The 14,160-nt window shown below is 51.9% G+C and overlaps 1 protein-coding gene across 1 annotated transcript; it reads right to left on the bottom strand.

The window, feature by feature from the left end:
* On the bottom strand, positions 1–13,389 carry SERPINA5 (serpin family A member 5). Its single transcript, XM_069559376.1, has 5 exons — positions 12,739–13,389; positions 3,940–4,563; positions 2,080–2,350; positions 1,579–1,726; positions 1–1,030 (listed from the first exon to the last, which is right to left on the bottom strand). Exons 2-5 carry the CDS (start codon positions 4,544–4,546, stop codon positions 842–844), a joined length of 1,215 nt encoding a protein of 404 aa, XP_069415477.1. The 5' UTR covers positions 4,547–4,563; positions 12,739–13,389; the 3' UTR covers positions 1–841.
* Positions 13,390–14,160: the final 771 nt, after the last annotated feature.

Raw genomic sequence — 14,160 nt, 5'->3', positions numbered from 1 at the left:
TGTTTGCAAAATGCTTTATTGTTATTGCTGACACTAAAATCCACGGTTAGTCATTAGGGTCTTCAAATGACACTCTAGTATTCGCGTCAGGCCTCCATTCTTCCACACCCAGCCAAGCCCACGAGGTTGTAACTTAACCCACAGGACAGTACAGTCCTGGGTTGGCCATGTCTACCCTGCTGTCCGCCTGCTTTTCTTAAAAGATGAGTGGCACTCAAATGCATTGAAATCAACAGTGATTGGTGGGGAACATTCTAGCCTTTTTATATGATTTCAAGGATTCTTCAGTCCCTGACTTGACATGGGGAAACTGATGTCCAGAGAGGGATAGTATTACCCAAAGTCACATAGCTGGGACAGAAGCCCGATTTCATACTCCCATCCCAGCATTTTTTTCCAAGCCACGATGAACGGATAGCTGGCACTGCCAACAGGTGGGAAGCTAGGCTTACGGATACACTTCCTGTTGGAAATATCTACTGGAACAATGCTCCTGCAGAAATTGGTGGTGTTGGGCTGGGTAACAGGTGCTTGGATTCTGGGCTTCTGTCTGCCACTAACATGCTGTGTGACCTTGGGCAAGTCACCAACCTCTCTGGGCCTCAGCACTAATCTCCACTGATGAAAGGCAAGGGCAAAACCAAATGTTCTCCAAGGCACTCATGTCTTGCAATCATGTGAAAAGAAGCAATCATCACTGTTTTGATGATATTCTTAATATTATGATTTGTGGGAGCCTCGTTAGTCAACCAAACCTGCGTAAATCAGCAGCTCCCAGCAGACAGACAGCCATCATGCACACTCATCTTCTGCTATGGAGGCTCCTTGAGAAATCCTCATTTCAAGGGCGAGTCACTTTGCCGAAGAAAAGGATGTGTTTGCTGTTCTCCACAATGAGCATCAGAAAGGGCCTGTTGAAGACTATTCTTTGAGAGCCCAGTCGGGCAGATTTGAACGTGATGACTGTCCCTGTGGCTGCAGCCGCTTGGGTTCCAGACTCATCCACCTCCACTACGGCTTTATGCACCATCTATGGGGGAGACATCAGGCGTCACGGAGCCACCAGGGGCAGGGAGATGCCATCGGGGGAAACAGCGAAGCTTCTGCCGATGGCACCACCGTCTGAATCTCTGTGCTCCTGAGCCATGAAGCAGATAGGAGATGAGGTAACGGAGCAACTACTGGGCCCCGAGGGCTTAGGGGTGAGTGCTCGCGTGTCTTTCATTGAATTCTCACTGCCTCTCACAGCAAGGGTGTGACTCTCCGAGTTTATAGACAGAAGGGAGGCTCAGAGAGGTCTAGTAATTGCTGGAGGTCACGCAGTCAATGAAGGAGTCAGCATCTGATTCTTAAGTTTGATTGCTTAAGACAATCCACCTTCTGCAAAACACGGCGCTGGATAGCTTCCCACTGCTCAGAGGACAAGAGGCAAAGTGAAATCTTTGCTTCTTGAGGGAAAAGAGGAGAGGGAGAGAGAGAGAATTTGGAATGAGGGATGGGGTGAATAGAATGGAGTAGAATATAACAGAAAAGGATAGAAGTTTCTGGAAGCAGGTGCTCAGGAGCTTCTAGGCTCACCTCAGACAGCCAGATGCTGGAGTGGTTGGAGATGCCGGTCAGGTCAGCATTGGAGGTGAAGACGTCTCTGATCCCCAGCTTGGGGAGGACTTCCTCCAGCTGATAGGAGCCCTCGATAGAGAACTTCGGAAGATAAAGCTCAAGCCGCCTGGAAAGAGAAGAGGACCTTTTCTTAGACTTTCCTAGAGCACTGGCTCATATTCCTGCTATCTCTAGGTTTCCTAATGCTCCTCCAACCTGTTGCCTAGGATGGAACCCATCCCACTCTGGACTTGGACCTGAGCTGTCCCCAGCGGTCACTGCCCACTCAGATGTCCCACCAGATAACCCAGCTTCCAGCCCTGCGCCCTCCAGCTAGCTGACTCAGGCCCCAGAGCCGGGATATCACATGATGCTTCTGGGCTTGGAGGCAGGTCCTGGGCCAGGTGAGTCCTCCCACCACTGCCGTGTGGCCCTGTGGGTGTGCCGCAGCAGGCTGGCCCAGCGTAATGTGAAGAATACCTCTTCATGGGCATCCTGAGCCACTTCTTCAGTGTTTTTTCCTTCAGGCCATTTTCCACCTGCTCCATGTCCCCCTCGCGGGGGAGGATGAAGAAGGCAGTGGCGTTCCCTTGGTAGGGGACCCCCACCACCTTGCAGGAGAGGTTTCGGTCCAGGAGGTAGTAAAACTGGTCCTGTTGTTTCATCATGGGGACCCGCACCACCGTCTCCGGGGTCACGTAGAAGTCCTGCTCGTGGGTGCTTTTGAGGTTGAAGCTTGTCTCCCACTTAGCTACATATTAAAATGGAAAAGGAAGAAATTGTCAGCCACCAATGAAAAGTGTATTCACAGTAAACCTACCAGAGAGCATCCTCTTTAGAGCAGTATCATTGGGAGAAGTGACAGCAAATCCTCTTCAATATAAAGACAAGCCCCTTCTTAATTCAGGGGACAGACTAGAACTTTGTGGGGCTATCCTCCCACCTTTGCAAAACAAGGAGGTTGGTTTTCATGTTTTCAGACACCCTTGACCCTAAATGCTGTTCGTCTGATTCTCTGATGTTGGTACTCAAGCTCACATATCCCAGTGAAGAGGGTGAGTTCTTCTCTTTTCCACTCTTTTCCCAATATTGAATTTCAATCTAGGTTTGGAAGAAAAGTTCGTAAGGGTCCTCAAAACACCATGATTTTTCCTGCTGGGAAGTCTTTGGTTGTGCTTCTTGCTCTGTCTGTTTCATATGGGTATTTTGTTCAAAGTGATACAAGTAATTGCTTTCATCTTCTTAGCAGTTATCAAATATAGATCCGACGCCCATGGACCAGTTAGCTTACTCCACAGCTGTCCTCTGAAGCCTAGACCTGGACATGAGGACAAGAACTCTTAGAAGGCAAGCTTGATCCTCACTCTCTGTGACCACAGGTAGGGGGGTTGGGTACCAATTTAACTAGTTTCCTCTCTCCTTTTCTTCTCACTCCCCTCTCTATCCTCAGTCAGGCCCCATCTAGGGTGCTCAGGACTCAGCATCTAGAAGGAGAAGCAGGCATACAAGCTGAGATGAGTAGGGATATTGACAAGAAATGCCAGGGAGACAGATGGGGAGTCTGACTCTCAAGGGGGGGGGGGGGGCAGAGAAGACAATTCGGAGGAATAGGTTCTTGTCCCAGAACTTCTGGGCTAAGGAACCAGCTCCTAGGAGGGCACAGAGGTGAGGATGTGGGTACCTCGGAGGAGCTGGCAAAAGCCCTCTAAGGCACATCTAAGACCCACAGTCCTTCCCTGAGTAGCCATGGTGTCCGTTTCTTTGGCATTGTGGCCTTGACAAACTCATGCTTCAGAGTTTATGTGGATGCTGTGGCTTTAAGTATTCCTGGGGGCCCAAAAAGGAACCAGCTTTTCCCCAGTGGAGGAAACAGCATCAGGTTCTTCATATCACCTTAGGCACTAAGAGGGGCTTCCCTGGTGGCTCAGCAGTAAAGAATCTGCCTGCAATGCAGGAGATGCAGATTTAATTCCCGGGTCAGGAAGATCCCCTGGAGGGGGGCATGGCAACCCACTCTGGTATTCTCGTCCGTAGAATCCCATGAACAGAGGAGCCAGGCAGCCTACGCAGAGTCCAACCCAACTGAAGCAGCTAAACACACACATACGCACCAAGAAGGCTAAGAAGGCATCGTCTCACCCGGCTGACTACTGACTTCATTCTATCACCAGGGCCCAGAGAGTACTAAACCCACTCCCACTCTTTTATGTGTGTGGGAACTGGTTCTGTTCCGTCTTTTGTTTTGTTTTAGAGGGACTGGGGTTCTTTTGTTTTGTTTGTTTGTTTTTGACAAAAAGCATCTGCAAAGAGGAAGTTCAGATTCAAGCCCAAGGGTCTTACCTTTAAAGAAAATGTAATTCACCATGACCATGACCTGGGTGCCATCCAGGCTCTTAATCAAGTCCACAATCTTGCCTTTCGTTTGCTTTTCCACGTAATCGTTGATATTCTTCTTGGCCCCTTCGGGGTTCTCAAAGTCCGTGGGGAAAGTGTCTGCCAGGTACAGAGTCCTCATGGCACCCAGGAAGGCCTCCTGGATGGGCAACGTGGGCTTGGTGAACAGGGCGTTGCCCAGGCTCAGCTGGAGGCTGTCTCTGGGCTGCTGGAGCTCTCGCAGCAGCCTCTGAGAGGCGCCGTGGAGCTCCTCCTCCGAGCCTTCCCCCGGGCCGATGCCCAGGCCTTCCAGGATCTGCACTTTCGTGTTGGATCGAGCTCCCAGGGAGAGCATGGCCAGGCTCAGGGAGATGCTCAGAGGGGAGAAGAAGATGTTCTGATCGGGGGCGGCTGCAGCCAAGGTCCTGTAGAGGTCGAATACAAAGTCCCTGCTGCCCGGGGACGCCGTGGTAGCCGCCGGCGGCACCTCCTGGATTTTCTTCTTTTGGGGGCGCCGGAGGGTGGCCATCCGCGGCCCGAGGAGCACCAGGCACAGGAAGAGACAGAGGCGCATCGTGGCTAACCCCCGTTCTGAAAGGGAGAGTGGGAAGATGACCTCAGAGAGGGCAGCGGCTAGCGCATCCTCTCGGCGAGAAGATCGCAAGATGAGGGGCAGGGCTGACCTTCGAAGGCGGTGGCAGTGCCCGCCCACCAGCAGCCTCAGAGGGCAGTGATGAACCCCAGCGGCTGGGAGGGAGTGAGGTTTTAGAGAGCACCAGAGGGGCGGAAGGACAGAGGCTCGGGGACGTGGGTATCTATGGCAGGGAGAAGGACAAGGCAGAGGAGTGAGACCCATGTGGGTACCGGCAAGAAGATGCTTCTCATCCATAGGGAAGTACCCGTCACAGGGGACTGAGGATTCTGCCTGCTCAGCAGCTCTGAGGTTACTGGGAGCCGAGCAGCCTGTATCCCTGAATGACCCCTATTCCCCCATTTTCTTGCTGGGGCGTAGCATTTGCAAGACCTCATTTCCTGCTATGAGCTCAGGGTAACTGCTCCCGGTGGTCTCAGCCATACTCCTGGATTTGTCCCTGCTCATTCAGAGCACCCAGGTGGTGGGCAGAGTGCCAGGCTCCTGTGCTTCACGCGTGAACACAGGATACCATCAGTCTCCCTCTCCTTCCCCAGGAGCTGCTCTAGGACCCCACAAAGCCACCCGGTCCCTCATCAGAGGCACCTTCCTCCCTTGAGGAAGTTCTATCCTCTTACTGTGAGCTCCCAGACCTCCCCTGGTGGGTCAGTCAGTAAAGAATCTGCCTGCAGTGCAGGAGACCCAGGTTCAATCCCTGGGTCGGGAAAATCCCCTGGAGCAGGAAATGGCAGCCCACTCCAGTATCCTTGCCTGGAAAATCCCATGGGACAGGAGCCTGGTGGGCTGCAGTCCACGGGATCGCAGAGTCGGGCACGACTGAGCGACTAACACACACAGTGTGAGCTCCCAGACTTCCCTCTTCTTCGGTGATGGGCTGAATTGTGCCCCCCAAATCCATACACTGATGTCCAGAACCCCAAGACCCCCCAAATGTGACTGCGTTTGGAGACAGAGCCTTTAAGAGGCAGTCAAGTTAAAATGAGGTCTTTGGAGCAGAGCCCTGATCAGATGTGACTGGTGTCCTTGAAAGAAAAGATTAGAGAACAGATTTATGGACAAGGGCGTGGGAGAGGAAGGAGAGGGTGAAATGAATGGAGAGAACAGCATGGAAGCAGATACACTAACATGCGGAAAACAGCCAATGGAAATTTGCTGTGTGACTCACGGCACTCAAACTGGGGCTCTATAACAACCCGGAGGGCTGGGAAAAGGTGGGACGCAGGACCGAGGCCCAAGAAGGAGGGCACATATGTATACCTATGGCTGATTCACGTTGATGTATTGACTGAAATCAAACCAATACTGTAAAGCAATCATCACTCAATTAAAAATAAATATAATCAAGGATTTTAAAAAAGAAAAAGAAAAGATTAGGACACAGACACACGCAGATGAGGGATGACCACACGAGAAATGTGGGGACACAGGAAGGAGGAGGAGACAATCACAGACAAGCCAAGGGCAAGCAGCCCTGCCGACACCTTGACCTTGGCCTTCCAGCCTCCAGGGCTGTGAGACCATGAACATGTGTTGTTTGACCCCCCGGCGCTCTTCTTTGCCTCCCCCAGAGAGGAGGCCCTCACCTCTGTCTCTCTGCGACTCTCAGGTGGGCCCTGGGGCTCTGCCATCATCCTGGCCTTGTCCTCCACCCTCAGTCTCTCCCTGCCACCCACCTAGACTCCCCCTGTCCACCCAGGAACTGTTCCTGTGCCTGGGCCTCCTAAAGCCCTCCTTCCACCGACCGTGAACAGCACAGACTCTAAAGGCAGCAGACTGGGTTCAAATCCCAGCCTCACTGCTCCCTCCAAGTGTGATTTGGAGCAAGTGTCGCTGCCCCACCTGTAGATGGAGGTCAGGACAGAACCCACACCAGGAGTGGCTTTAAGGAGTCCTCATAAGCAATGGCTTGGAACCGGGCCCGATGCAGACATGCTGTCCGAGTGTGAGCTGGTGGGGTTGCCGTGATGGACCAAGGCCCCACTCGAGACCCCTGCTTCCCCGGATGTACCATGGGGCTCAAGCTTTCACACACACGCTCTCACGAGAGCCCAGTGGCAGCGAGACAAATAATTCCCACGATGGCCCGGTGTGCATCCCCTTCAGCTGGGTGTGCTCCCCGCCGTGGACACCATGTCATCAGGCCCCCCAGGCTCAGAGTGAGCACGGCCATGGAATCACAGACCCACGCAAAACCAAACTGCAAAGGGCCCCCCATTGCTGTATTAGACATGGCTGGTGGGAGGACACCAGTGAGCCTGGGGGTCCGCGGACCTTCCTGTCTTTGTCTGAATGAAACCGACGGACTCAAGCAAGTCACACTTGGCACTCCTGGCCTCCAAATCGCACCCAAGGGCCTCTCGCCTTCGGAGATGGCCCACACTCTGTGGGTTATGTTTCTACCAGCACTATTCTCATCTTCTGAGACAAACCACATTCTGTCTATGGAATGTGTGTCAGTTTAAATAAATAAATCTACTTCTCACATTATCAAAAACAAACAAAAAAATAAATTACACCTGAGCCCACAAAGGAAGTTCATTTAGGATGTTCTGTCTGCTGAACCTCCAGGGACCCTGAGCCAAACACAGTGGCTTCAGGGGTCCTTGTGCCCGTGGGAGGCCCAGGTCCACTGCCAGCACCTCCACTGCTGGGTGCTGCGATGTCTCAACAAACATCAGTTCCTTTGGCCTTACACACCCATGGAGGCAGGTTCGATTACCGGCTATGAGGCAGGAGGTAGATGGACCCCCCAGGGGAAGAGTGATTGGAGATTCATTTTCTGTGAACTGAAACTCCAAGACGAGAATAGCAGGACAATTAAGGGAGTGGGATGGACCCTACCCAGAAAACACATGTTTCTCTTTTCTTGAAGTCAGGAGACCTCCTTGACCACACATGCCCAGACAGACTCCTTGGAGGGCCAAGGAGTGATGTCAAGAAATGGTCTACCCATGAGCCTCCTCGGTGGGATCCATCTTAGCTAAGAGATGCATGTGCACACATGGGAAGATCCTGAGCTATGGCAAACATGGACTGTGAATCAGGAAATCAAAATGGTTGGCCAAAGGAAACCTGGAAGAAATGCCCCATAAAATTCAAACTGCCATGGGGATGTGAACTCGGTGACTGTCTGAATGTGCCTGTGTGTCTATCCCCACTTACAGTACTCCTTTTCCTCCTAATAAATACTTCACTTGTTTCACTACTTTTCATTTTGTGAGAATTCTTTTTTGCAAAGCAGAAGGGCAGGGCCTTGTCACTGGTCTAGCGGTTAGGATCTGGTGTTCTCACCTCCATGATCTGGCCTCAGTCTCTGGCTGGGAACCCAGGCCCTGTTCCAAGATGGTGCAGGCCGAGGCCACAAGATCAGCTCCATTTTACAGATGGGTCATCTGAGGCTCAGAGAGCTTGAGTCACTTGCTACTAGTGGCAAAGCTTGGGCTCAGACCCAGTTCGGACCCTGAAAGCTCATGCTCTGAACCACCACACCATTCAGTTCCCCAGATCCCTGGCCCTCCCTGTCTGTGTCACAGCCTTCCAACTTTGTATTTTCTGCCTCTGCAGAGAATTGAGAAATGGTCAAGGCTATGTTTTTTCCAGTGGTCATGTATGGATGTGAAAGTTGGACTGTGAAGAAAGCTGAGGGCCAAAGAATTGATGCTTTTGAATTGTGATGTTGGAGAAGACTCTTGAGAGTCCCTTGGACTGCAAGGAGATCCAACCAGTCCATCCTAAAGATCAGCCCTGGATGTTCATTGGCAGGACTGATGTTGAAGCTGAAATACTTTGGCCACCTCATGAGAAGAGTTGACTCATTGGAAAAGACTCTGATGCTGGGAGGGATTGGGGGCAGGAGGAGAAGGGGACGACAGAGGATGAGATGGCTGGATGGCATCACCGACTCGATGAACAAGAGTTTGGGTGAACCCCGGGAGTTGGTGATGGACAGGGAGGCCTGGTGTGCTGCGATTCATGGGGTCACAAAGAGTCGGACACGACTGAGCGACCGAACTGAACTGAACTGGGGACTCCACTGGTGGCCCAGTGGTCACAAATTTGCCTTGCAGTACAGGGAACATGGGTTCAATCTATGGTCAGGGAACTAAGACCCCACATGCTACAGAAAAAGCAAGCCTATGCACCACAACTATTGAGCCCGGGTGTCATACCAGAGGGTCTGTGAGCCACATCGAAGGACCTATAGGATGTAACAAAGATCCTGCATTCTCCAAGGCCGCCAAATAAAAAAATAAATAAGAAGCAGTCAGGCTTCCCATGCTGACACTCCCTTTTTGTTCCCACTTTGAGAGTGACCTTCAAGAAGGTCTTTAAAGAGCGTGGGTAGGTGGCGTGATCACTGTGTCCTTTAGTCCGCAGAGTGTTAGAATCATCAATGTAGCAGATGCTGCTTAAGAAACAATTCAATTCAACCCTCCCCCTACACCCACACACAGATAACACTGAGCTGATAATTACCATAAAAGAAATGCTTTCAAAGAATAGTTACAGACCACAGAGGAGTTTCCTGCTTGGACAGTGGAGCCCAGGGGCAGCTGGTCAGGGAGCAGGAGTGAGAGTTCCAACCTCCCATTCTCCTGTCCCTGACAACAGCCTGGTAACCTTGGGCCAGGCCCTTCCCCGCCCAGGCCTGGAGGTCTGGTGCTGGGACCCCACCACTGGCTGCCCCTCTGAAACACCAGCAATCTGATGGATGAAAGCTGTTTCTCTCAGGCTCCACTGGGCTTCAGGTTTGGGGCCCAGAAAACCTTGTTCCATTTAGCTCTCTCCCTCTTATTGATGCCACTATTTATTAAGGATTGATTAAATGCTCTCTAAATATAACTGCATTTCATCTTTACCAAAAGTACCATTAGTCCCATTTTACAGCCAAAATAAACTGAGTCTTCTCTGATGGATCAGTGGTAAAGAATCTGCCTACCAATGCAGGAGACGTGGGTTTAATCCCAGGGTTGGATAGATCTCCTGAAGAAGGAAGTGGCAATCCACTCCAGTATTCTTGTCTGGGAAATCCCATGGACAGAGGAGCCTGGCGGGCAATAGTCCATGGGGTCACAAAAGAGTTGGACCCGACTTAACAACTAAACAACAGCAAGAAACTGAAGCTTAGCAAAATGGAATAGTTCGTTCCAGCCAGTGAGTAATGGATCTGGGTTAAAATCCAGACTCCGACTGGTGTACACGCTGCCTCTTGGCTCCGATTTATGAGGATGACATGCTGTTCCCCCTCTTCTGATTCCCAGGTGTCTCCTAACCTGTTCACCTGCAGTAGCTCATTTATGTTCCTTGTCTACCTGCAATGCAGGAGACCCAGGTTGGATCCCTGGATTGGGGAGATCCCCTGGAGAAGGAAATGGCAACCCACTCCAGTATTCTTGCCTGGAGAATCCCATGAACAGAGGAACCTGGTGGGCTACAGTCCATGGGGTCACAAAGAGTTGGACACAACTGAGCAACTAACACTTCACTTCACGGCAACATGGAGTTGATATCATTGTCACAATTGTCCAGGAGAGGGAACAGAGGGTCAGAGAGGTTACTTTTGAGATAGTAGAGGCCTGGGGGTGCTCATTTCAGGTTTCTGAGTTTCTAAGTCCAGGCTTTGCAATTGCACTCATGGGCCTCTGGGGGCAAATATACGGCTTACAGAGTTTCATGCCAACCTTGAGCCAGTGGAAAGTCTTCAGGCTCTGTGAACCTGGCTCTCAGGAGACCAGCTCCCACTGCGTGCCAGCAGAACCTGGCCCGGCTGACCCTCTCCTGGGTCCCTGACGCCAGTGTGTCTGCAGAGATGCTCCCACATGTCAGAGGGAAGAAAGTGGATCGATTGGGCTGATCTGGCACCCCAGGCCAAAGGGATTTGCGATGACAGAAGTTGGGCATCGGATAGGCAGGTCCTGGGCGGTCCTCCCACCGGTGCCCCACCATCCAGCCTGGAAATCTGCTGGTGTTTATTCCAAATGTTAGGCAACAAAGTCCCACCAAGGTCGACTTTGGACTCAGCTGTGGGAGGCGGCCGTGTGGCTCAGGAGGGTCTGTCTACTATCTGCTAATTACACAAAGAGAGACAGGACTTGGAGCCGAGGCAGAGAGGGAGAGATAAAACACAACTTCCCCTAGATCCTCCAGACCAGGGGGAAGAGCTTTCTGGAATCAGGGGCCTGGGGAACTTTCTTAACTTCCCTCTCTCCAGACCATCAGCAGGGCTTGTCGGTTTCTAGCTCTGAAATCTGCCTGCCTCGTCCTATTTTCCTTGTTATCATCCCAGCGGAAGCCTCTTTTTCCTGGACTCTGCTTCTCCTGCCCCTGAGAGCCATTCTACATACATAAGCATATTCTGAAATAATCCCCTTCGATCACAAACACGGGCAGGGCGCTCCCTTGCCTAAGGACACCATTGCTGCCCACTGGCTCGGTAAAACCTGTGATTACACGATAACCCATAAGGCTGCCAGCTCTGTCTGGCTCTCACCAGCTGCACCTGACGAGCTCTGCCCCCCCAGGACACACGTCTTGTTTTTCAGTTCCTAACACAGAAGCCCTGTCCCAGTCGGGCCCTTGCACACTCCACGCTTCCTCCTGGAAACCTTTCCCTGCCTCTTTCACTAACGCCACCTGGTCTCTGGGTCCAGGCTTCCACTCTCCTGCTGGTACCCTGTCCACACCTGGCCATACCTTCACCACTGCTATTCTCTGTAAGGGCTCCTTTGATTGTTTCTCTCAAGGCTCCATCAATTACAGAAGTGAAATTACATATGGGTGTGCTGCGGGCTTCTTTTGTCCAAGCCTCTCTCCCACTAGAAACTGTGCTTGTAAGAAAGGACCTTCATCTCTATTGGTCCCGCCATGACACGTTCAGTCAAGAGGTGGTGCTCCAGCACCCCTGTGGCATGAATGGATGAGTGGATGGATGACTGGACCTGGGCTCCTTCTCTGTAATTCAGAGGTGTTAGAACACGTGCTGGCCACCGAGTCATGGAAATGAGCCAGGCTGGGCATCCAGGGCTGAACCCTGGCATTCCTGGGGCTAACTTGCCAGCTGACCTTGAATAACTTCCGCACTGAAGCTCAGCTTCAGTTTCCTTTCTCTTTCTTTTCTAAAACTACTTTATTGAGGTCGGACTGACCTGCCAAAGGCTGTACATATTTACTGTACACAATTTGATGAGTTTGGAGACCCAGAAAGTACACACCTGTGAAATCATCACTGCCATCCACCACTTCCCAAAGTTCCCTCCCACCCCCTTTATTCTTCAAGCTGTGGTTTCTTGATCTGTCAGTAGGATGTTGGCCCAGAGGAGCACTTTCCCTTTTGCTGTTGTGTTTCATGCCCAAAGCCTCATCTTTAGAAAAGCTGAAAATTCCACTCACTGTATGTCTACATTTTATTTACTTAGCAAATGGCCAAATGACCACTCTCGGTGGCAGCCTCCTGGCAGGTCAGCCTTATCTTAGGGAAACAGATTGTATTCGATCATTTTTCCTGAAGGTGAAAGGTCCAGGCACAGAAAACAATAGAAGTTATGGTTGGTCCAGCACGTTCCGGGGACCAGACGTTGTGTCCCCACCACTTAGTTCAGGGGCTCTCAACACTGTTGGCACTTGAAGCCAGGTCGTTCTTTGCAGTGGGGGCTGTCCTGTGTAGCGCAGGGTGTTCACAGTATCCCTGGCCTGTCCTCTCCTCCTGGAAGCCAACAGCCGCACTCTAGTTATGACAACTAAAAGTGCCTCCAGATGAAGCTGTGCCCAAGAGGCAAATCACACTTGGGTGAGAATCACCACTTTATTAATCTTCACAATCACACCCCGCAAGGGGTACAGTAATTTATATCTTATCCATGGGAAAGCTTAGACTCAGCCAGATATAGTATTGTCCCCAGGACTACACAGCAGGGCGGGGGGGGGGAGGGCACACACACATATCTCTGCTGTCTCACAGGCCCTGGCTTCTTCCTTCCCCACCACTGTCCTGCTCACCCTGGGACACCTCCAGAGTTTTTAAGCCCTCCAAATGTGATAACTCCAGAGGCCATTCCCCACGACCCCACCACCACCCCAAGCCCCACAGGTCCTCGGTCCACATTGCCTGTACTTACTCTGTCCGATGATGAGCGTGCACACAGCAGAGGCGACTGTCCGTAGGGCTTGGTAGAGAACTGGCTGGACTGGAGCCAGCTTCTGTCACCGACCAAGCAGAGCCCTGACTCCGCCTCCCCCACCCTCCCCGACTCTGCCTCTCCTCCAGCCCCGCCCCTTCCCTGGCTCCTCCCCTTCCCTGGCTCCTCCCCTTCCCTGGTTCCGCCCCTTCCCTGGCTCCTCCCTTTCCCTGGCTCCTCCCTTTCCCTGGCTCCTCCCTTTCCCTGACTCCTCCCTGTCCAGTCGTTGGCAGGGCTGAGCTCTGACCAAGACCAGCCCCTCACTACCCTGAAAACCCTACATTAGCCACCAATTGCTATGGTACAAACACCCCAGGCGGACCAGGCTGGACAGGTGAGCAGCTGTCCAGACACAAAGAGAGAGACACTCTCCCAAACCCACTTTAGCTTTGTTTCCTGCAGCCAATTTGCTGCAGATCTGGGGAAATGAGAGCCCACGCTCTATGCAGGCTGCACACTGATGAGGTTCATGGACTCCTACAGCCAGCTCCTGGTGGAAATTAGATGTATCAAGAGGATCTTTGCCTGGAGAATCCCATGAACAGAGAAGCCTCCACGGGATCACAAGGGTCAGACATGACTTAGCGACTAAACCACCACCACCACAATGGCTGAGATGAGGGATCACTGTCTCCACCCCCTCCTATTGCATCAATAACTGCACTGAGGCTCAGAGAGATAAAGGGACCTTTCCGAGACATGCATTAGTTAGGGACAGAGTGGGGCTGAGTGTTCAGGCTGCCAGCTTCAAGGCCAGTGTTCTTTGCAAAGCAAAAGTCTGTCTCCAGGATTTCTGTGGGCTCAGTTGAACTGTCCTTTTCTACCTTGACATTGGGGCTTCAAAACTCAGCCCCACTCTTTCAAGTCTGTTTCCAAGTGGTGGGGTGTTGGCTCAACCCTTGTTTCATTGCCAATGTCCTCATGCTTGGGGCTTCCAAATACTGGGGTGTACAGTGTGTGGCCATGACCCAGAAGGCTGTGTGAGTAAATGTGGGGTATGCAGTTGATAGAGGAAACAGAGGGTCGGGTATTACCCAGAGAACATGACCTTGCTGCTCAGCAAACAGGGTCCCTCTAGAACCTCTGAGACATCCGCTTTCTTGCTCCATAATTTTGGACCCAGTTTTGGCCCTTTATCTAGTTTAGTACTTCCAGCTGCCCTACAGAGGGGATAATACTGAGCTTTGCCTCGATCTAGAGACAAGCACAGTCACTACTGGGCATCGGGTGCTTGCTGTGTGCTCACTGACTTTGCCGTGCACTGGAGGATGGGTGCTGGAATCCCTAAGGAATCAGTGAGAAGATGGAAGTCGAGAGAGGATAGGTTATCAGCCCAACGGCACACAGCTGCTAGGGAGAGGC

Source organism: Ovis canadensis, chromosome 18 (genome assembly GCF_042477335.2).
Source record: "Ovis canadensis isolate MfBH-ARS-UI-01 breed Bighorn chromosome 18, ARS-UI_OviCan_v2, whole genome shotgun sequence".
Lineage (NCBI taxonomy): Eukaryota > Metazoa > Chordata > Mammalia > Artiodactyla > Bovidae > Ovis > Ovis canadensis.
The sequence above is the reverse complement of the archived record's forward strand: the minus strand, read 5'-3'. Positions and strand labels throughout refer to the sequence as shown.

Coding starts and splice junctions, on each gene's coding strand:
- SERPINA5 (XM_069559376.1), bottom strand. CDS start 4,546: ATGCGCCTCTGTCTCTTCCTGTGCCTGGTGCTCCTCGGGCCGCGGATG. Junction 2,351..3,939: donor GAATTACATTTTCTTTAAAG/GTAAGACCCTTG, acceptor TTTAATATGTAG/CTAAGTGGGAGACAAGCTTC. Junction 1,031..1,578: donor CCAGCATCTGGCTGTCTGAG/GTGAGCCTAGAA, acceptor TCTCCCCCATAG/ATGGTGCATAAAGCCGTAGT.